Consider the following 23239-nt stretch of genomic DNA (forward strand, 5'->3'; position numbering starts at 1 on the left):
AGGCTGAGTCCAGGCTGAGTGGGAGAGGGTGAGAATTGATTAGTAATGTCTGCCAGGGACAAGGTAGAAAAAGGGGACATTGCTAAGCCTGCCCTAGAGCCTGGGTACCCACAGCCAGAGGTAGTCAGCCGTGCTCTCCCTCTCTCTCTGAGCACTCTACTTATCTTTTTAGTCTGCCTATTTTATTGTATCCTGTTATTATGTGTCTGTATGCCTGCTGTTCACAATTGGGAGTCTTTCCTTCATATATTCCCAGAGCCTGACACGTAAATAGGTTCTCACTAAATATTTGTTCAAAGATTGGCTTTATTTAACTGTTCTACCTAACTGGTCCAAATGTGTGGAATCTGCATTTCTTCCGCAATGGAGTCAATTATTTGTCTTGCTGAGATCCGAGCTATAGATTTTCTCTGATTCTCCCAATCTATCCCATCTAGGAGTAAAAACATAAATTATGCGTGCTTTTTTCCCTTCTCAGTCTCCTACTGGCTCATAATCATCAGGTTCTCCCTACCCCCACCCCCCGGCCCCCACCCCCACTTTCTGTAATCATAAGACTGCTTTTCTCCCTTTGAGACTCTTGGTAAGCTAGTTTTTTCTTTGTCCCTTTATGATCTTTGAATCATGTTCCATAGTGTTTCTGGTCACTTTTAGGGAATTAAAGAAACCCCTCTGGTTAGTCTTAGTTACAAGACCAGTTTTAGCTCTTGTCACAGTTTTGTTTTGTTTTTTTTAATTTTTATTTATTTATTTATTTATTTATTTATTTATTTTTTGGCTGCATTGGGTCTTTGTTGGTGGCTTCTCTTGTTGCAGAGCACAGGCTCTAGGTGCACGGGCTTCAGTAGTTGTGGCACATGGGCTCAATAGTTGTGGTGCACAGGCTTAGTTGCTCCTTGGCATGTGGGATCTTCTGGAGCAGGGATCGAACCCTTGACCCCTGCACTGGCAGGCGGATTCTTAACCACTGTGCCACCTAGGAAGTCCCTGTCACAGTTCTTGGTAATTTCAATATCCACATGGATGATCCCTCCTTTGAGGGATCATTATTGGAGTATTCGTGTCCTCCACCACATCTCAGCCATTTACCTCTCTTATCGTACTCTCGACCCTGTGATTATAATAACTGCTGTTTCTTCGTCATCTCAATTTAAATCTCCTGTTTCTCCAGCTCACCCCTTCTAGGATTCCAACTTTAACAATCCTGAGACTTTATCTGGACTTTCAATCCATTGACCCTGCTGCCTTTTCTCTGCCTTTCACCTCTTCCTATCTTCTACTTCCTGTTCCCCCGGTTTAATTCCATAGGACATCTTTATAGTCAGTGTTGCCTACCTTTGTTGCTCTTCTGATTCATCACTCTTGCTTGGCTCAGTGACAACCCTGGTTATATCGACTGCTGCCTGCTTTCCCCCATTCCTGTGCAGCTGAGTGTAGATGGAGCAAAACACAACTATGCTGTCAGTGTCCCCTCAGTTCCATGCTCACCACCCTCAAGTCGATCTTTAATGCCACCTGGAAATCATACTGCAGTCCCCTCATCCACTCACTCTTGTGCTGTCCTAGAAATTACTCCATTTTCCCCTTGCATCATTACATTTTTCACAGTTCTTTTTTTAAGTGCCCACAAACCATCTACATGTGGGAACTTTGCTGGGAATTGTTAGGAAGTACCACATTTTCTGAAATCCATTTCCCTTCTCCACCCCACCCTGTTCCCCACAACCTGTCAAAGATTGGTTTGGTGGCCTTGGCTTTCCATCACACCTGTCCCATCCTTCCGTCTCCCCCAGGGCCCTGGTCCTCCTGATCTCACAGTAGGCGCTCGTCAAGCACATGAGAATGTGAACCACGAGCAGCCTCATTGACTGGCTGCTGCTGTTCAGGGAGGCAAGCATCTGTTTTCATCATTTTATTAAATTAAAAAAAAAATACAAACAGGCATTCAGCAGGGGAGAAGCACTTGGCAGGAGGCAGGCAAGTTTGGGCCATAGTTTTCAGGCCGTGATTCCAGGGAAGGAAAGAACTGACCCCAGAGAGCTAGTGTAGTTCTGGTGCATCTCGAGTGTGCTGGGAATGACAGGTCTAAAAGGACAGAATCCTTTCTGAGCATTGCTTGGTGGTTAAGAGCATGGGCTGTGAAGCCAGACCAGATGAGTTCAGATCCCAGCTCCTCTACGCCCGTAGTATGAGGCCCTGAGCTAGATATCTAACCTTTCTAGACTTACTGTTCTCATCTGTAAACTGGGAATGGTACTTACTTGCTAAGTTGGGTGTGAAGAAAAAATAAGCCATCCCGTGTAAAAGTGCTCAGAACAAAGCCAGGTACTTATTAAGTGGTCAGTGAACAGTAGCTATAAATTATTATTTTATCCTCTTTTGAGTCTCACGATAGCCCTGTGAGGTATTATTATTCTCATTTCACATTAGAAGAGACTGAGGGTCAAAGGGGTGGAGGAGAGACTTAAGTCCACATAGAAAGTGGCATTGGCTGGGCTTGTACTGGGGTCATAGGACTCTGCTGCTGTTTCACTGAGCATTTCAGAGCCCCTTTCAGTCTCTGGATGAAATTATTTTACCCTCGTCATTGAGATTCACATACCTTCCTTCTCCAAACATGCCCTGACCTCTCTAGGCAGATGGTACTAAATATTTACTGTACAATTACACGGGCCATAATTGAATTTAGCCGCAGCAAGGGAGACCGATTAGTAACAAATCTGCAATCCTGAGAGGAAGGAAACAGTTCCAAGGCTGCACATTGTAATGCTGCTGGGGTGGGAATGTTGCTGAAAATTATTCTGGCTCAGGTTCACTTTCTCTGCAGGGGGAAGAGACACTCGTTCATCCAATGAGTAGGCTGTAGAGTCAAGCTGACAGAACTGGAAATACTGTTCACAAGGCTCAGACCGTCACTTTTTTGGTTCAAGGGATGACATTTTATGATGTGCCCCGAAACCCTCTTCCAACTGCTGTGGAAACTCTGTCGTGAGGGGCGAGAAGGAAGATCGTGTGTGTTCTTCTCACAGGCTAAGGAGACAGGGAGGCTGTTTATCAGAACCAAGATGTGAAAGGAACGCACACAGAGGAGAGTCCATTTTCTGGAAACATCTCTCAGCAGTGTCCGTGTGGAGAAACTGTGAGGCAAATATTTCAGAATGTCCCCAAGTATTTACAAAGCTCGTATGATAGTGCCAGCAGTATTGAGAGTTTTCCCAGGCGCCCGCCGTGAGATGGGGGAAAGGCACCAGGATGGTCCCAGGTCTCACCCTAATGAGCCATGAGGCCTCGTGGAGGTAGCGTCACCTCTCTGGGCCTCAGTTTCCCCTTATGTAAAGTGAGTAACTTGAACTCTACTTAGACCCTCCAGCTATAAGATTTTATTAGTCTGTGAGTCCATGGACCAAAAGTTCCACAATGGCTATGCTCCCTCATAGAATGGAATAGGTACTAGAATCTGTGACTCTGCTAGCACGACCCAGACATGCTCTAGCACTTTTTGACATTGGGGGTTTTTGTTTGTTTGTTTGTTTGTTTAATTTATTGGCTGCATTGGGTCTTTGTTGCTTCGTGCGGGCTTTCTCTAGTTACCGAGAACAGAGGCTACTCTTCGTTTCAGTGCATGGGCTTCTCATTGCGGTGGCTTCACTTGCTGCGGAGCACGGGATCTAGGCGCACAGGCTTCAGTAGTTGTGGCACGTGGGCTCAATAGTTGTGTCTCGCAGACTCTAGAGCGCAGGCTCAGTAGTTGTGGTGCACGGGCCTAGCTGCTCCGTGGCATGTGGGATCTTCCGGACCAGGGATCAAACCCCTGTCCCCTGCATTGGCAGGCGGATTCTTAACCACTGCGCCACCAGGGAAGTCCCTGACTTTGGGGTTTTAATCCACCTCCTTGAACTGCCTGCTCTGACTCAGTCCCTTCCACCTGAAGCCTTGCTCCACCACCCAGAATTTCATTTGATTCCACAAATGTTGACTGAAGACTTGCTGTGTTCCCACTGCATGGCTCCAGAGATGAGTAGTTTCCCACGTTGGGGAATTCACAGTGAGGTATGAGGTCAAGACTTGCCAGAACTTCCTTCCTCCAGAATCTCTCTAGTTCCTAAACTAGTGGTTTCTCAGAGTCTGGTCCTTGGACCAGTGGCATCGCCTTCAGCCAGGAACTAGCACATTTTCAGTGCCAGCCTAGACCTACAGAATTAGAAACTTTGGAAGTGAGGCCCACTGATCTTAGCTTTTAACAATCCCCCTGGAAATTGGGAGGCATCTCGAGTTTGAGAACCACTGAACCAGCCCTTTCAGGGGCAAGCTGCGGAGCTGTGGTTCTGAGCTCTCGAGGGACCCGAGGAGACATTCTGAAGAAACTCGGTCATTGGGCTGCCAGGACTCATCATTTTTCAACTCACAATCACAGCTCCCTGGAGGTTCCCTCCAACACCATTTGGAACCTTTGTGGTGTTTTTGTAAATGCCAGGCATTGTGAAAACTCCTCATTTGTTTTGACAGGAACTAATCTAGTTGAGCGCATAACTCCCCATGGAACTTCCAGGCTTCCCTTTAAGTTGATTGTGATGCTTCCTGGGATGCCGACACCATGACTGAGACCCACAGTAAGAATCCCAGTCCCAGGAGGACCCCTAGGAAATCAAAGATTTCCAGAGAAGGAGAGTTCCTAGGGAGCCAGTCTGCAGTCCCCATCCCTCCCGCCCTTCCAAGGAACCTTTCAGTAAGATCCTCCTCCGTGGCAGGGTCTCTCTGGTTCCGGTCCTTCTGGGCAGATGGAGATCATTGGGTCACATTCTCCCTGCATTAAGTTCAGACTGAGGGCGGGGCAGGTGTGGCTCCTAGAGGGGGGCCGGCCTCAGTCCTGACCCTCATCTTCTTTCCTGGGATCGGCAGGTCTGTCCTGCATTGCTCTGGCCCAGGACCACATGCTCGACCATAGGCACCTTTGTGAAAATGAGAGACAGGCGCTTCCTCCAGGTGCCTCCCAGGGTGGATGCAGCCCCAGGGCTCGGGGCTGGGCTGGATTTCAGGCCCCCTCGTTTCCTTGGGCAGGTGCCTGTGTGCGGCACTAACTACGCAGCCGTCAGCAGCAGCCCTGCCCCTCCCCAGCCTGGGCCTGGGGGGGGCAGGCAAGGAGTGGGGTGCGGTGTGGGCCGAGCCGCGCAGCTGCCACATACTGGGGGTTCCCACGTGCTGGGCCCAAGGCTAAGTAAGCTCTTTACCTATAGCATTTCCTCAGATCTCCACAACCACCCAGTGAGGTGGGTGTTGGGGTTGCCTCCGTATAGTTTTTCTTTTTTAAATGGGTAACTTTTATTTTATTTCTTATATATACTTGTATTTTCCAAATTTCCTATACTACAAATGTCTTACTTATAGTTAGAAAAAGAAAACTTAAAACAATGAGGAGCCGTAAGCTGAGAAACAACTCCAGCATGCTCACTGAATACGGAGACTCATGTTATCCAGGTACATACACTCTGCCCTTCACGGCTGGCATCCGCTCATCACTGTTTGTTCATGAAGGGTGTAGTTCACGGATCACTGTCTTGCTCTTCACTCCAACACGTATTCGCGTGTCAAGGACATTCAGCATCCAAGATGGTGACCCGTGCAACAGCTCAGACTCCCAACTCCTTTACCTCCTTAACTCCAATTAACTTTACCTCCAGCCTGCTGAAGACACCCACTGCAATGATTACATTCTGGGTCTTATTATCTCTGGTAACTGACCACTTTTCAAACTGTAATTTTAAGCATCCCCCTTTCTAACCTCCTATATTTCCAGCACACTTATTTTAGTAACTCAACACGACAACACTTTAACTTTATTGACATCTCCACATTACTGAGACACACACACTTTTGCTTCAATCCCGTTGATGGATGAAACCAAAAAGACATACAAATGGCCCAGAAGTACACGAACAGGCGCTCGGCGTCACTCATCATCAGTGACGTGCAAATCACAACGGCAGTGAGGCATCACCCGTTAGAATGGCCATTATCAAAAAGACAGGAGATCACAAGTGCTGCCTGGGATGTGGAGGAAAGGGAACCCCTGTGCACTCTTAGTGGGAATGTAAACTGGCACAACCAGTATGGAAAACAGTACAGAAAGGTACCTCAGAAATCCAGAAACGAACGACCAATATGATCCAGCAATTCTAGTTTTTCTTTTCATAAATTATAAGAGATGTTCAAACTCTTGGTGCCTTCATGTTCTCATTTATCCAATCAGCACGGTATTCCTAGTTCCTTTCTTAAGAGCTTGTTCTGGAAATCAAATGAGACTGTAGTGATGAAAGCCCTCTGGAGTAAAGATGTTGAAACACCCTGCAAATGTCAGGGTTGATAATTGTTCTTATCTCTGGGTCCTCAAAGGCAGTTTCTGGGGGCTCCGGTTTGAGAAACTCACCTTAAACTATACACCCAGCCCCCAGTGTTATATGTGGTGCCACAGAAGGTTGGTTTTCTGCCATGGTGCTGGCATGTGGGGGGTGCTTCCTCCCCTAAAACTGTTAGACTTGTCAGGCTGCAGTTGGATGAGGTGTGTGTGCAGGCGCTCAGGGGCGAGTCACAGCCTGGACAGGATGACCTCACCGGCCCTTCCCACTTCTCATTTTAATAACTGGGTTCACTGTTTCATCTTTGGCTTCCTCCCTCTTTCTTGTAGCTGCGGTGATTGGGATTTAGGGCAAGCATTTGAGATCCCTTCTCTAATCCCTATCAAATCCAGATTTAGCTGCGGGAAATCTGGGAAAGGGAAGGGGGCGGGGAGGAGGGGCTGGAGGCCATAGCTCAGAATATCTGAGACGTTCCAGCAGGGACACCCAGCCTCCACCCTCTGAGGCAAGAGGCCTCTCATCTCATCCAGTCCCACCCTCTTCCCCGAATGCCTTCGTGCTTGAGCACTTGAAGAATAAGTATGGTGCTTGCGGTGGTAAGGGAGAGACTTCGACGTTTGCCTTTTTCTAATTTCACGGTGTCCTTTGTTGAAATGTTTCTTGGCCAGGTACCTTCTCCATTTCCACTACTGCCCCCGACCTCCCCACCCCGGTTGGGATTAAATTTCTCTCTCAACCAGATTCGTGCAAAAATGGTCTGTATCATCCACCCTGCAAACCCCTGCCCAACTCAACTGGCTTTTTTTTTTTTTTTTTGCTTTTTATTAAAAAAACTGAGGTATAGTTGAAGTACAATATTATATAAGTTACTGGTGTGCAACAGTGCTTCAGGGTTTTTAAAGGTTATACTCCGTTTATAGGCATAAAATATTGGCTGCGTTCCCTGTGCTGTACAGTATATCCTTGTAGCTTGTTCATTTTATACGTAGTGGTTTGTGCCGCTTCATCCCTACCCCTGTATTCCTCCTCTCCCTTCCCTCTCCCCACTGGTAACCACTAGCTTGTTCTCTGTATCTGTGAGTCTGTTTCTTTTTTGTTTTATTCACTGGTTTTATTTTTTTAGATTTCACATATAAATGATATCATACAGTATTTGTCTCTCTCTGTCTGACTTATTTCACTTAGCATAATGCCCTCCAAGTCCATCCATGTTGTTGGAAATGGCAAAATTTCACTTTTTGTAGCTGAGTAGTATATTCCAGTGTGTGTGTGTGTGTGTGTGTGTGTGTGTGTGTGTGTGTGTGTGTGTGTGTATACACACACAAAACACCTTCTCTATCCATTCATCTGTTGATAGACACGTAGGTTGCTTCCATATCTTGGCAATTGTAAATAATGCTGCTATGAACATTGGGGTGCATATATCTCTTTGAATTAGTGTTTTTGTTTTTATCAGATATATACCCAGGAGTAGAATTGCTGGGTCATATGGTAGTTCTATTTTTTAGTTTTTTGAGGAAGCTCCATATTGTTTTCCGCAGTGGTTGCACCAGTTTACATTCCCACCAACTGTGCATGAGGGTTCCCTTTTGTTCATATCCTCTCCACAAACTTCTGCCCCACTCAATTGGCTTTTCATTACGTAACTTCCCTACAGAAGAGATAAGTTACATAATGTAATGCTAATCATATTATGCCCGTCACCTGTGGCATCATGTACAAATTTCAGTCTGAATTTAAAGTCCTTTTGAAAGGACTTTAAATGTGGCTTCAAGCTACCCCTCCAGCTTAATTCCTATCCATGACTCCTAGTAGGACCTTTATCACTTGTTCTCTTATCTGATGTATTCATGTCATATTGGGCTTTTGTTCACGTGTCCATCTCCATGTGTTCCTTCTCTCAGTCCAAACACTATGCAACTGTAAAGCCATCTCCTTGGCTCCAGCCTACTAATATTCCTGGTCTTTGAACACCTAGTGTCAGCACCACATAGTTGCATACTAGTTATTCTTTCCTTGTTCCATTAGTTAAGTCTCCCCAGGTAGACTGTAAGCTCCTTGACTTGGGTCCCCACCCTAAGGGTCTTCTGTACTCCCTGAAGTATCCAGCCAAGCCTCTGTGCTCTGCAGTAAATAATAAAGTCATTTTAAAAAATAAAATAAAATAAAAAAAATAAAGTCATTTTGACCCTGCTCTGGCGTCTGCCCACCTAAAAACTGCATTGATGACTTTCTAGAAACTGAAGTTCATTTGTCTTGTAAAAAGAAATAGTATCATTTGTGGCCGGTACTCATGATCACCCAGTCGTGCACATATACACCCTTACAACCTTCCTGAGGGCGGAAGAGAAACGATGAAGTTTGGAGCTTTAAAAGGTGATCCCCAGCCCTAGGATTTCCAAGCTGCCCTCAGTCCTTAACATTCTGCTCTGCTCTGCTCTCCTCTCCTCTTCTCTTGTTTATTTTTAATTGAAGTATATTTGATTTACAGGATCATGTTAGTTTCAGGTATACAGCACAGGGATTCATTTATACACCTGTATATAACTTCAGGTTCTCCTCCCTTATAGGTCATTACAAAATATTGAGTAAGCTCCCTGTGCTCTACAGGAGGCCCTTGTTGGTCATCTGTTTTATACAGTCGTGGGTTTGTGCCCAGCACTCTTCTTATGTGTTTGCCCTCCGCTGCTTCCCCAGAGAGCTCCTGTGACAACAAGCGGGCCGACGTGGTCTTCATCATCGACAGCTCCCGCAGCGTCAACACCCACGACTATGCGAAGGTCAAGGAGTTCATCGTGGACATCTTGCAGTTCTTGGACATTGGCCCTGACGTCACCCGCGTGGGCCTGCTCCAATACGGCAGCACCGTCAAGAATGAGTTCTCCCTCAAGACCTTCAAGAGGAAGTCCGAGGTGGAGCGCGCCGTCAGGAGGATGCGGCATCTGTCCACCGGCACCATGACGGGGCTGGCCATCCAGTACGCCCTGAACATCGCGTTCTCAGAAGCAGAGGGGGCCCGGCCCCTGAGGGAGAACGTGCCGCGGGTCATAATGATTGTGACCGATGGGAGGCCCCAGGACTCCGTGGCCGAGGTGGCTGCAAAGGCACGGGACGCGGGCATCTTGATCTTTGCCATTGGCGTGGGCCAGGTGGACTTCAACACGCTGAAGGCCATCGGGAGCGAGCCCCACGAGGACCACGTCTTCCTGGTGGCCAACTTCAGCCAGATTGAGTCGCTGACCTCAGTGTTCCAGAACAAGTTGTGCAGTAAGTCCTGTTTCTCTGTGGCCCTTCTCCGGGAATCATTAGGATGAGTTTATTCATCTCTCAGTGCTCATTCTGGGCTATCTGGTCCCAGGTCCTGTGCTGGCAAAGGGCGTTTAGCAAAGGCCAAGGTAAACACAGTGTTCTCTTGGGGCTCAGGCTCTGGCCAAAGAGACATATTCAGGATGCAGTTATATAAATAAGTAAGTAACTGTAGTTGTAACAGTGTAACGGAAGAAAAATTCAAGGCAGGACCTTGATTTTTTCTAGGCCAGGGGACTTAGGGAGATTTCCCTGGGGAAGAGACATGTACACTCAAAGTGCAGGGTGACTAAGAGTAGTAGGTGAAGTTTTTCTCTAGCACATTAGCTTGCCCTGGCATTCCCTAGGTTGGAATTCATGAGTTGGAACAAGCATGGGAATGAGAGGACAAAAATAATGACATAACTTCTCCTTGGATGGTGTGGAACACTGAGCATTTTTGCCCCATGGTGGTGCTAGCAGTGGATGTTTTCTCAACCCAGAAAGGGGCCCAGTGTACCAGTAGGACGAAGATGTGCTCCTGGTGCCTCCCCACCTGTTAGGATGGCAGGTACCTCCCAACTCCTTCTGCAAGGGCATGCCTCCCCAAGTGCTTGAGCTGCATTCTTCTGCTTTAAGGGTCTTCTTCCCATCTTGCTTTCTAACCCTTCCCTCCACAAGGCTTCTCTCTCCCTTTCTGGCCAGACTCCTCCCAGTCACCTCCAAGCCGAGCTCCTGCCTCAGCTCTGCCAGCAGGTCAACTTGCTCTCTTCGTGGTTTCCTCCTTCTGCCACTGTCTTTTCATCCTTTCCTCTTCCAGAATGGCGGGGCCCCAGGCTACCAACCCAGGCTCCATGCTAGTCCCTAGAAATGGGAAGCGAGCCTCCCGACCTGGTAAACAGTGTCCAATCCTGCCTTGCCCACCCCCATTGGTTCCTGTCCTCTCCAACTGCCATGCTTCTTTGATGGAAAAACAAAAGCAAGTATCTATTCTGAAATGACTAGCATTTCCCTGGAGTCTGAGTGGAGAATGACCTTAAGGACCAGACTCATCTCCAACTCCCTGGGAGCAGAAACCTTTGGACCAGTTCTCAGAATGTGACAAAGCCTAGAAACACCCCCCCACCTCCCTCCACCCCGTCGAAGCCTCAGGAAGGAAGAACAGTGTGCTTTTGATGTGTCTTTTAAAGAAATTCTCTCCTGAAAACTATATTCAAAAAGCAGAGACCCCATTGATTCTTGACTCCAAAATCAAAAAGTTTACTTAAAAAAATCACTGCCATGAAGGAAAAAGAAACTTTTGCTCTGCAATGTCACTTGGAAAATATTCAGAAGGGCCATTTTCCCTGGCGCCGCTGAGGGGCTGGGTTGCTGTGGTGTGCTGTGGCCTGAGTCACCTGGAAACCTTCAGCCAGGAGAATGCGCTGCAAACATTTTTAAGGTTTATGACTTTAAATGACTTCTGCAGAATTTATGTTCCCCCTTTCCTGGAAATATTAAAAAAGAAATTGGTTCTGTAACAGTTTTGACGGGTTTATTCATTTGTCTTGGAAAAATGTTAATGGAGGAGTTCTTTTATAAGCCCTTTGAATGGCTCAGCACAGGGAAAGGTAATGTGACGAGGCTGAGGGTGCGGACTTGCTCACAAGAGACCCTTCTCTGTGCTCTATGGCCAGGCAGCAAAATTAAAAGAAAAGGCAGTTTGGCTACCCCGGTTTTTGTAATCTGGAAGCTCTAAGAAAACATAAGGATTATGCCATTCATTCATTCGTTCATTTGTCGAGTCCTGTGACCTGAATCCCCCTTCACACCCCGCAGAAGCCCAGCTCCCGGCTCTCATCGCAGGGCTCTGCTCAGCAGACTTGTCAACCGTCTTGAAAGGTGAAGGAGGCCCCAGGGCCTCTTTATCAACCAAGCAGTAAGGATTGCAATAACTGACATTTACAAAGCACTTTCTCTTGTGTTTTCACACTTTATCCTCATGAAAATCTGGGGAAGCAGCACGATACTGTCCCTCCCTTTCACAGGACTGTAAACTTGTTAAGTGAATTCCCCAGCAGCCAGGAGATGGTGGGTTCTGCTTCCAAACCTCTTGCTCATTTCATTCCTCTTCGCATTGGGAGATAGAAATTCCTCTTTTAAGATAAACAGTTTTCTGCTGGCAGCCTCCGCAGTCCAGCCATGCTAGGTACACAAGCTCTGAGGTTAACATTCACCTCAGAGTTTGATGGGAAGCCTTTGAGGTAGGGAGGGACAGACTGACGTTTCAGTGACCCCAGCTGCCAGCTGTATAGATGTACATCTGTAAACTGGGGATTTTACCAGCAGAGAGTAGATGTCTGAACAAGTGTTATAAACTGGAGAGCCCTATTCAACGTGTGCCGTGTTGTGTGTGATTACAGTTAAACACACAGAGAACCACCAGGCTAAGTAGGTGGCCTTAGCCTTGACCTGCCCTCCCATCCTCTGACATGTCTACCATGTTGCAGATGGCAGTGCTCTGGGGTTTGGGACATCTCATTTGTTCCTTAAACATTTATTGAGCTACACTCTGATAATAACAGCTAATTTCATCCTGGGCTAGGTACTTTCCATACATTACTTCACTGAATACTTATAATAGCCCTGTGAAGCAGGTACTATTTTTTTTTAAGCTCTTTATTGGAATATAATTGCTTTACACTCTTGTACCAGTTTTGAGGTACACCAAAGTGAATCAGCTGTATTTATACATATATCCCCATATCCCCTCCCTCCCAAGATTCCCTCCCACCCTCCCTGTCCTGGCCCTCTAAGGCATCACCCATCATCGAGTTGATCTCCCTTTGTTACACAGCAACTTCCCACTAGCTGTCTGTTTTACAGTTGGTAGTGTAAATATGTCTATGCTACTCTCTCACTTTGTCCCAGCTTCCCTTTTGCCCCCCCATCCCCATGTCCTCCAGTCCATTCTCTGCATCTGCATCCTTATTCTTGCCCTGTCACTGGGTTCATCAGTATCATTTTTTTTTTTTTTTAGATTCCATATATATGAGTTAGCATATAGTATTTGTTTTTCTGGCTTACTTCACTCTGTATGACAGACTCTAGGTCTATCCACCTCATTACATATAGCTCCATTTCATTCCTTTTTATGGCTGAGTAATATTCCATTGTATATATGTGCCACATCTTCTTTATCCATTCATCTGTTGATGGGCATTTAGGTTGCAAGCAGGTACTATTATCACCCCATTTTACAGAAGTAGAAACTGAGGCTTAGAAAGGATAAGCAGCTTCAAGTGGCAGAGTTGGAGTCTCTCTGGCTCTAGAACTCTTATACTCCACCTGCCGGGCCCAAGGGTTTCAGGCTGGTGAGAAGATACTCTCATCATGGAGAAGTGGGATGTTGGCCATATGAAGTGTGCACTTCAGAGGCCTTGGGAAGTCACCTGGCACTGGGGGCCCTCTGATCAAAGAATGCCTGGGTCTGCCTAGGGAGTCCAGGAGAGCTTTAAAGAGGAGAAAATGATTATAACTTACACTTATTGGTATTAATATGTGCATGTGCTGTTTTGAGCTATTAGCGTATGTTTACTCATCTTATTGTCACAACAAACCTGTGAAGTAGGTGCTCCTATAATTCCCATTTTACAGAAGAGGAAATAGAGACCCAGAGAAGTTCAGTAACTTGTCCAAGGTCACACAGCACTAAGTGGTAGAGCTGAGCTGTGAACCCAGGCATTCTGGCTCAGAACCTAAATCTTAACTACTAAGTGCTACACAGACTTGAAAGAAGAGTAGGAGTTTACTGGCTAGAGATGTGTATGGAGGGTGATTGCAGTAAGCCAGGAAAGCAGTGATTCTTTTAATCGTTTTTTTCTATTTCACTTAAAAACAAAAACAAAAAAATGAGTCCAGAATCTCTGTTAATTTCGTGACCTGCTAAGGAGACATAACCCACAGCTTGAAATATGCTGGCGAGAGGCTAGGCAGGGGTGTGGAGGTCAAAGTGCAGCTAGAGAAGGGATTTCAGAGGGAACATGGGCTGAGGCTTATATGCTTTTGGTGGAACTGAAAAGCACTGCTGGATCTGTGGATGGGTGGAGACAAGGTATCTCCAGGAGTGATCAAGGCAGGAATCTTTACTGTATAATTGGATTAGGCTCTGGAGCCAGACTGACCTTGACTGGGAGTCCTGGCTCTGGCGCTCACTGGCTGTGTGGACGTGGACTCCGGCACAGCGGTGGCTTTGTACCCACTGGCAGTGAATTCCCACACCAGCCACAGCTAGGGGCAAGGGAACTCCTGAGGTTGCATTCTCAGGCCACCCTGAGACTGCCAAGAGAAACTTAGAGGCCAGGTGTCCTGTGAATGAGGCCCTGTCTACAGGATGACCAAAACCTACCCATCCTGGGGCCCACCATTTTTGCCACCCAGTGAGAGAGGACACTGAATTGAGGGGCTGAAAAATGCATGTCTATCCTGAGCCTTCTGATGACTTGTAACCTGGGCAGGGCTGCCTTTTTTTTTTTTTTTGGCTGCACGAAGTGGCTCGCAGAATCCTAGTTCCCCAACCAGGGATTGAATCTGGGCCCTTGGCAGGGAAAGCACGGAGTCCTAACCACTGGACCACCAAGGATTTCCCAGGGCTGCTTTTTTTTTTTTTTAAGAACTTTTATTGAGATACAGTTAACAGACAATAAACTGCATATATTTAGAATGTACAATTTGGTATTTTTTTTCTTGTTAGTAATGTATATATGGCAATCCCAATCTCCCACTTCATTCCCCCCAACCCTCCTGCTTTCCCTACTTGGTGTCCATATGTTTGTTCTCTACATCTGTGTCTCTATTTCTGCCTTGCAAATTGGTTGATTTGTACCATTTTTCTATATTCCACATATATGTGTTAATATACAATATTTATTTTTCTCTTTCTGACTCATGTCACTCTGTATGACAGTCTCTAGGTCCATCCATGTCTCTACAAATGTCCCAGTTTCATTGCTTTTTACAGCTGAGTAATATTCTATTGTATATATGTACCACATCTTTTTTATCCATTCATCTGTTGATGGACATTTAGGTTGCTTCCATATCCTGGCTGTTGTAAAGAGTGCTGCAGTGAACATTGGAGTACATGTATCTTTTTGAATGATGGTGTTCTCTGAGTATATGCCCAGCAGTGGGATTGCTGGGTCATATGGTGACTCTATTTTTAGTTTTTCAAGGACCCTCCATACTGTCCTCCATAGTGGCTGTATCAATTTACATTCCCACCAACAGTGCAAGAGTGTTCCCCAGGGCTGCTTTTAATTAACCTCTTGGTATCTGCTTTATCAGCTGAGCCTGGTATTTAAAGCCCGGAGGTTGGTTGTACCTATCCTAATAGCCCCACCCCACCCAGGCCAGGCATAATTGAAGGCCCTAAAGTGCTCCTAAGACACACCTCCCATCAACCAGTAAAGTCCACACTTACTGCAGCCCTTGGAGGACCCGTTGCTAAGTGGGAGGCCAGGTTCGCTTCCACAGGCCTTGACTTTCTGTACCCAGTGATTGTTCCTTTTAAGATCCCCAATTAGCCCACCACTCCTTTGGTCATTCCTTTAGTCAATCACACATTCATTAATAACCATTTATGAACATTGAGATTTCCTAGTTAAAAATCCAATCCTGCCAGTGACTTAGTCTGCTCATTAGTGATTCCTTCCTCTGAACACAAAGCCTTGACCCAGCTTCAACCTACAGGTCCTTCTGACGTGTGAGACCACCTGCAGGCCACCGGAGGAGGCAGGACGATCATCCCGCTTCAGACACATCACAAAGGCCTGCCCCGCAGGAGAGCAAGGCACTAGGGCCAGATGCTCTAGGATCACTGATTCCTCATCTCTAGAATTTTACAGATGGAAAATTTGTATACTACCTTGGTAAAAATGTTTAGGATTCTTTTGGTTGAAAATAATAGAAATTCAACTTGAACTAGCTTAAGAAGGGCAGATTGTGTTATATTACTCATGGAAATAAGAAGTGTAGCGCATGACAGTCCTTCTTTCTCTCCATCTCCACTCTGCTTGCCCCTGGACTTCTCTGGCCCATGGGCAGAGAGCATGTGCCCTGTCAGCCCCCAGATATGCTTGCCCTTGGTATAAGCCCCCTTTTCCTCAATCCTAGTGCCTAAATGCCAAGAAAAGACTCTGACTGTCAAACCCTGAACACCCAGCTGTGGGCAGGAGGGGGGCTGCCTCACACCAATACAGCAGCTCCGCCAGTCATCGCGCATTTCGAATGAGAAGGAAGGGCAGCTTCTAGAAAAGGGGGGTGCTATAAAATAATAAGTGCCTGGACTGACGGTCCTTAGACACCATGCATGCCTTTATTCTACAGGTAAAGAAATAAGCCAAAAGGAGCTACCCACCTTACCTGAACGTCCCTCACGTGTTCGAGCCAGAGGGGAACTGGAGCACCTGTTTTCTGACTTCTAACCCTGTGCTCTTTCCATTACACCAACTTCCAGGTGTCAGTTTCTTTTGGGTACATGGTACAGTCTCCTGGTTCCAATTTCTTTTATGGTACATGACCCAAACAAGCCTTAGCAACAAGCTGTCGTTCCAAAACCCTGTGCAATAGTTCTTTTAATTTCCTTATTTGACAGGTGAAGAAAATGGAGTTCAGAGAAATTAATTCATACAAGTTCATGGTGAAGCTCAGTCTGTTTCCAGAGGTCTTTCTCATCACCACTATGCTGTCTGCTGCCCAGCAGATATTTTCTCTGCCTCATATCTGTCTAAATAATTATCTGTCAGGGTCTCAGTGAGAAGACAGGCAGCCGGCTCATCACTTGGGTCTCGCACGGGTGGCTAATGGCTGTTTTGCTGGGTGCCTAGACTTTAGATTTCCTTCATTACGGAGGAAAATGGTGACACGCCGAGAGTTGCACAGGAATGCCTCTGTGCCTGTGGGTAATTTGACTCTAGCAGCGTAGGAAGAGAAGAGAGCCTTCCAGGGTGCAAAGCATATGCAAATTAAAAACAGGATAATGATTTTTCCCTCTTAGCGCTGTCAAAAACTTAACGTTTGATAATCCTGAGAGCTGAAGTGTGAGTAGGTGGGACTCTATACTCTCATGCGTTGCGGGTATGAGCTACCTTGCAAGGCAATTAGGTGATATCTATTTAAAGTAGGACCCAGTCCTCGAGAAACGATTGCACATGTGCTCAGGGAGATGTATTTGAGAATGTTCATCACAGCATCGGCAAAGCGAAAATGTGAGCTGGTGGGGAAATGGCTGAATACAATGAGGAATAGTCACATGACCAATGGATAAACCAATGAAAAGGAATGAATTAGATCTAATGTAGCTGATCAAATCTAAGGTGTACAGTTGAGTCTCATTATTCTTGGTAATTATGTTCTATAAAGTCATGGCAAACAGTGAATTAGCAAGTACTGAACCACTGCTCTTAGAGGAAATACAGCGTTAGGTTCCTCTGAGCCTCTGGTTCTACATTGTTGTCAGCTGATGAATACATAATCTTGTTTTACGTATGTTTCTGTTTAAAGACACCTTATTTATATATATTGTTGATTCATTAGCACTGAGCTCACAGCCAACAGCATATCACTCATGCCTGAATGACACTGATCAAACGCATTTTCTCGGTGAGGCACATCACAGCCTTCTTGCACTTAGAACACGAGACACACTTCACTTCAGCAAACACCAGCACTTCAGCACCACACTTGGCTCCATTTTAAACAGCAAAGTCACCAGCAAAAAGCACAAAAATGCAAAAAGTGTGGCACTGAAAAGACTTTGAAAAGGACACTCGTTCACAGTCTGAGAGCAGAAACAAGCATGTGGAACGTGACCTCGTTCAGCCTCAGCTGGGAACTTGTGCATCAGGTGACGTAAAGTTTTCACTGCTCTGAGCATGTCTATGGGTGATGAAAGCACTGTGAGTATTGACTTTAGGGTTACGAATAAATTTTTAAAAAATAAACATTTATTTTTATTGGCTGCTTTGGGTCTTCATTGCTACGTGGGGGCTTTCTCTGGATGCGACCAGCAGGGGCTACTCTTTGTTGCAGTGTGCGGGCTTCTCATTTCGGTGGCTTCTCTTGTTGCAGAGCATGGGCTCTAGGTGCACGGGCTTCAGTAGTTGTGGCACGGGGGCTCAATAGTTGTGGTTCTTGGGCTCTAGAGTGCAGGCTTAGTAGTTATGGTGCATGGGCTTAGTTGCTCTGTGGCTTGTGGGATCTTCCCAGCCCAGGGCTTGAACCTGTGTCCCCTGCATTGGCAGTCTTATTCTTAACCACAGCATCACCAGGGAACCCCTACAAATAAAATTTTGAAAGTGGGCACATTTGCAAATATGGAATCTGCAAATAATGAGGACCAACTGTGTCCTCATACTTTAACATCTCTGAAATTGGGTGCATCTTGTTTTCTTAAAATATAAATTTATTTATTTACTTATTTGGTTGCGTTCGGTCTTCGTTGCTGCACGCAGGCTTTCTCTAGTTACGGTGAGTGGGGGCTACTCTTCATTGCGGTGCGTGGTGCGCTGGCTTCTCATTGTGATGGCTTCTCTTATGGAGCATGGGCTCTAGGCGTATGGGCTTCAGTAGTTGTGGCACACAGCCTCAGTAGTTGTGGCACACGAGCTTAGTTGCTCCTTGGCACATGGGATCCTCCAGGACCAGCAATCCAGCCCATGTCCCTGCATTGGCAGGCAGATTCTTAACCACTGTGCCACCAGAAAAGTCCCGGGTGCATCTTAGATTTCATGAAAGATAGTGTATATCAATAGAGATAGAATCTGTTATTAATGTTGAATGAAAAACCAAGTTGAGGATGAATATGTATATAGGATGAACCCAGGTATGTAATAAAAGTCCATCATGCTTCTCCTTTGCTACATACAGTTAACTCATATCAAGCATTCCCCTGGGCAATGTTCTAAGCACTTTACCATCTTAATTATTTTAACACTTACAAGGCCCTCATGAGGTTGATCAGACAAGAAGATATATTAAATTATATCCCATTTAATATAAAGATGCTAAGAAAATTGCCCATGGTCACAAAAACAGGTACTTCTTTCACACCGAAGTAAAAATGACTGATTGGATTTAATCTATGAACTTTCCTAAGGTTATTTGCATCTTAACAGGAATTAAAACACAGACAATTGTAAACTCAGAATAATCATTCTAAATTGTATTGTTATGAAATAGAGAAGTTTTACTTTCACTTACTGCCCGCCATGTTTCTTGCTCTGAAGTAAGGGGACATATACTTAAGATATGCTGTCGATTTCATCAGTATCTAAATTTTCCCAAGCACTGGGTTAAGGGGATTGTTCTTAGCTTTTGAAAGCTTTATAAAAATATATTTCTACATATGGACATCCTTTTTGTTTATGAGAACACTTGCATAACTTGTACTCTGCTTATACTGATGCTTGTAATTTTAAATATGTTCAGGTTGAAATATATGGAGTAAAATCATAAATTAAGATGTAAAAAAACAATAAGAATTTTTATGAGCTCCAGACAGACTTATGCAAGAATTGATGTATATGAAAGCTGAGGTACCTCAGAAACTAAATGCAAAAATATTTTAAATTGAGACAAAGATTATGGAAACATATGAATGCATTTTTTTATTCCAAAAATTTTTATAACACTTTTGCCTGTTAAAAAATTACTTTACTCTTGGGATTTACGATCCTGAGAAACTGTCGATTCTTTACCACATCCTCGTTTAACTTATAGCTTTTCCTCCAGACCCGTTGCTGCCTACCAAAAATCCACACCTAGCCAAAGCCAAAGCCTCTTTCTGGTATCAGCAAACTTTCTGATCCCTCTGCCCACCAATTGGGTGTTATTAACTGAACTGTGAAATTTCTGTTTTTGTAGGTCGCTTTTGACCTGTTTTCAGTTGGATATCAGTGATGTCACATGGCTCAGCCTAACATCATTTCCCTTTGACCTTCCATGGCACTTTATCTATATATTGCTGATGGCATTTCTGTAGAACTGTCTTGTCTGACCAGAGGCTGTAGACCCTCCTGAGGGCAGAGCCTGCAGCTGTTTCTCTTGGGTCCTGCTCGCTCCTTCACAGTGTAGATTCTGGATGAATGTTTGAGGGGGGATGAAGTTAGAGAAGGCATCATCATCGCCTTAACTTGCCATGTCTTCCCTTTCAGCGGTCCACATGTGCAGCATCCTGGAGCATAACTGCGCGCACTTCTGCATCAATACTCCTGGCTCGTACGTCTGCAGGTGCAAACAAGGCTACATCCTCAACTTGGATCAGACCACTTGCAGAAGTAAGATTGCTTTGCTGATGTATCTGTTCTGTCCTCCTCTGCTCTCCCACTCTCTCCTCTTATCTGGGCCCATTTAATGCATATGTGGCGCCTCACCTACCCAAGTCATCATTTCCCTAAGGACAGAAACAGGGTTTTGTAACTCATGTATTTTGTATTGACCTCTGCCCCCCACTCTGTCTTTACAGCGCTGAGGCCAGGGCCAGGCACACAGTAGGCCATCGGGAAGAGTTTGGAAGATCATTGGAGGCTCCTTCTCAGAAATAGCCTCCTTGATTTCATGAGCTGCTGTCCTTTACTTCCAAGCTGTTCTTTAGGGGGAAACTGCTGAAGAGCCTTTATATCTGCTGTCTCTACTAACTGTGCCCTGAGGAATTGTTTCTGTATTTTATCCTCTTCCCTGAAGCATGGATTTAGGATGAGCTATTAACATTGGCTGGGAATGATTATTCAAGTTCAATTTTAGAGGTGTGTGGGGACCTCGTTACTTTGGTGAGGGATGCTTTATAGGTTTCCTAAATAAAAAGGGCAAACAGATCTACAGTGCTAATAGAACTCACATTCTCTTCTTTTGCCCAAGCCCCCAAACTAGACAACATACTAACATTTGAGGCACATGATGTAATCTGCCTCTTAGAAGAGAGACTTACCCATACACCGAGGGTTGTGCCTATATATTTTTTTCAAGTTATAAATAAAGCCACTGTATTAGCCCAAAGACAACCAGACTTCCTCAAAGACATGAGAAAGACCGCTCTACATGGAGGCAAACAAAACTCAGCTAATCTGACATGTAGGTCATGCAATGCGTAATTGTTATTATACCACATGGTAAGCAATTAAGCACTAATGGAAAGCAGTTTGCACAAATGGCTGTAATTAGTATCGCGTTTATACAGCCAAACCATTTTCCTTTTGTCTTCTCACTTTTCAGTGGGTTGAGAACTGTTGGCTGGGGGCCTCCCTGCCCCCCCGAGAGAGGGAACATCTGCTCGACTCCTCTGGTTCTGTGGCCTGTACAAGCCTAAGGCCCTCAGACTCTGTGAGCCCCAGGGCGCCCTGTGTTCTCTGGCTCCTCTCAGACCCCAGGATTCCAGGTTGTTTGCTGAGCGAAGCCTGGATCATCCTGGCCTTCCGCTTGAACCTCTGACCCTTCTTCAGTTTCCACAACAGAAATTATGCGTACCATATGCTCATGGCTTTAATAGAATGTATTGGAGGACTGGGGGAGCCCAGGCGAGGTCACCTCACATACTGCTCAGCAAACAACCTAAACATCTTCTTAAACGTGCCCCGTCCTCTCCAGGAGCTTCTCCCCTGGGGTTTCTCTGCAGCGCACTCAGCCTCCCTCCACGTTGCTAACTCCCGTCCTGCGCTTCCCTTCTCCGGAGCACAAGAAATTCTCCTCCCTGTCTCCGGCCCCCATGATCCGCTGGGATCTGGGCATCTGCCGATGTCCATTTTCCATGGTCTGGCTTAGTCAATCCAGAGGAATTTTGAGACCAGCAAATAAAAAATAAAAAATTCTCCCCTGATGTCATGAGCTGGGCCTTCCCCACACACCAGGTTTGCCAGCCCCGACCTGGTCCCACCTCAAGTCCTGAGGCCCCAGGCTGTCCCAGGCATCGGTCTGGCCTTGGCTCCCTCCTGTTCTAGGGTTGTGGGTGCAAAGAGCATGATGCAGAAACTGCCTGGGCTTCAGACAGACTGATTGAGTAGAGGAGCAGGGAGGCCCAGGTCCAAGGGGCCTGAACCCAGGCAGTGGTTCTCAAGCTTCAGTAACTAAGAGTCACCCAGGAAGCTGACCCCTGGGCCTCCTCCTTCCCCGGGAGATTCAGAGTCTGGTCTGGGGTGGGACCTCGGCATCTGCATTTGCCATGAACTTCTGACCTAGATTGCTGCCACACTTTGAGATTCACTGGTGTCAGGGAGCAGGGCAGGAGAGGAGCCAGGGCTCTGCCGTCCCTGCTGACCCAGCTCTCCCATCACTCAGAAGCAGTTAAACTACCTTTACTGTTAGCACCAGACTTACCTTAATACATCCAGTCTTTTTTTTTTATAAATTTATTTATTTATTTATTATATTGGTTGTGTTGGGTCTTCTTTTCTGTGCACGGGCTTTCTTTTTAGTTGCGGTGAGTGGGGGCTACTCTTCGTTGCGGTGCATGGGCTCCTCATTGCCGTGGCTTCTTGTTGTGGAGCACGGGCTCTAGGTGCATGGGCTTCAGTAGTTGCAGCACATGGGCTCAACAGTTGTAGCTCACGGGCTCTAGAGCGCAGGCTCAATAGTTGTGGCGCATGGGCTTAGTTGCTCCGCAGCATGTGGGATCTTCCTGGAGCAGGGATTGAACCCGTGTCCCCTGCATTGGCAGGCAGATTCTCAACCACTGTGCCACCTAGGAAGCCCCCAACATCCAGTCTTAAAGAGCAGTTCTCTCTCTCCAAGGAAAAGATAATAATAATACTGTTTTGCTTGCACACCTGAAATTGTACACCAGGAGCCTTGTGGAAAGATCAGGGCCTTTGTAGTCCACAGACCTGAGTTTCAGTCCTGCCATTCCAGCTGGGTATCTCACGCTAAGCTGGTTATTTAAACTCCTTGACTCAGCTTCCTCACCCATAAAATGGGAAGGGTGGTGACAAATCATCAATTAGTCCTCATGAGCCTGTGATTTTTGGTCGGTGGACAGTTAAAAGTTGTGCCAAGGGAAGGCTGGACCATCCCCTGACCTCTGTTTCTGAGCTGCTCACGGGGACCTGTCCCTGCCAACATGGAGAGAGACTCACTGGGCCTGGAAAGGAATGAGACACAGCTGTTTCCAGTTTTGAGCCTTTAAGATGTGCCAGGCCCCATGCAAATGACTGGAAATCATATTGTGAATAAAACAGCAATGCTCCTGCGCTCTTGGAGCTACATTCTTGCATGGGAGTAAATCAAATAAATAACCATGGTAATCATGGTCCAAAGTGATTGCAGCCCCTGCCCAGCTCAGCGTGCTGCACACGAGGTCCAGCCTAACTGTAGCCACTTATTAAGTGTTTACCTTGTGCCAGGAGGTCTCCAAATTGCTTCATATTCGTTATCTCATTAATTCTGACATCGAGCTCTTAAAGTACGTTCAGCATTCTCATTTTAGAGATAAGGAAAAAAATACCAAAACAGGTTGGACAATTTACTCAAGGTCATGTGGCTAGAAATGAGACCAAATCAGAACCCAAGTCCTGTTCCATGTGACTGCACGGTCCTAGCTTTTACTCACAATCCGATGCTGTCTCGTGATCCTT

At 46.0% G+C, this 23239-nt stretch overlaps 1 protein-coding gene across 4 annotated transcripts in view; it reads left to right on the forward strand.

The window, feature by feature from the left end:
• MATN2 (matrilin 2) overlaps nt 1–23239 on the forward strand; it is a 155068-nt gene that overhangs the window by 43181 nt on the left and 88648 nt on the right. For 3 of the 4 annotated variants that reach the window (XM_057736049.1, XM_057736050.1, XM_057736048.1), the window contains exons 3-4: nt 9051–9620; nt 19832–19954. In XM_057736049.1, the coding sequence (XP_057592032.1) occupies nt 9051–9620; nt 19832–19954 (693 nt within the window). The remainder of the gene's footprint in view (nt 1–9050; nt 9621–19831; nt 19955–23239) is intronic. The other variant, XM_057736051.1, reaches the window with a different exon arrangement.

Source organism: Hippopotamus amphibius, chromosome 5 (assembly GCF_030028045.1).
Source record: "Hippopotamus amphibius kiboko isolate mHipAmp2 chromosome 5, mHipAmp2.hap2, whole genome shotgun sequence".
In the NCBI taxonomy this organism is placed as follows: Eukaryota; Metazoa; Chordata; class Mammalia; order Artiodactyla; family Hippopotamidae; genus Hippopotamus; species Hippopotamus amphibius.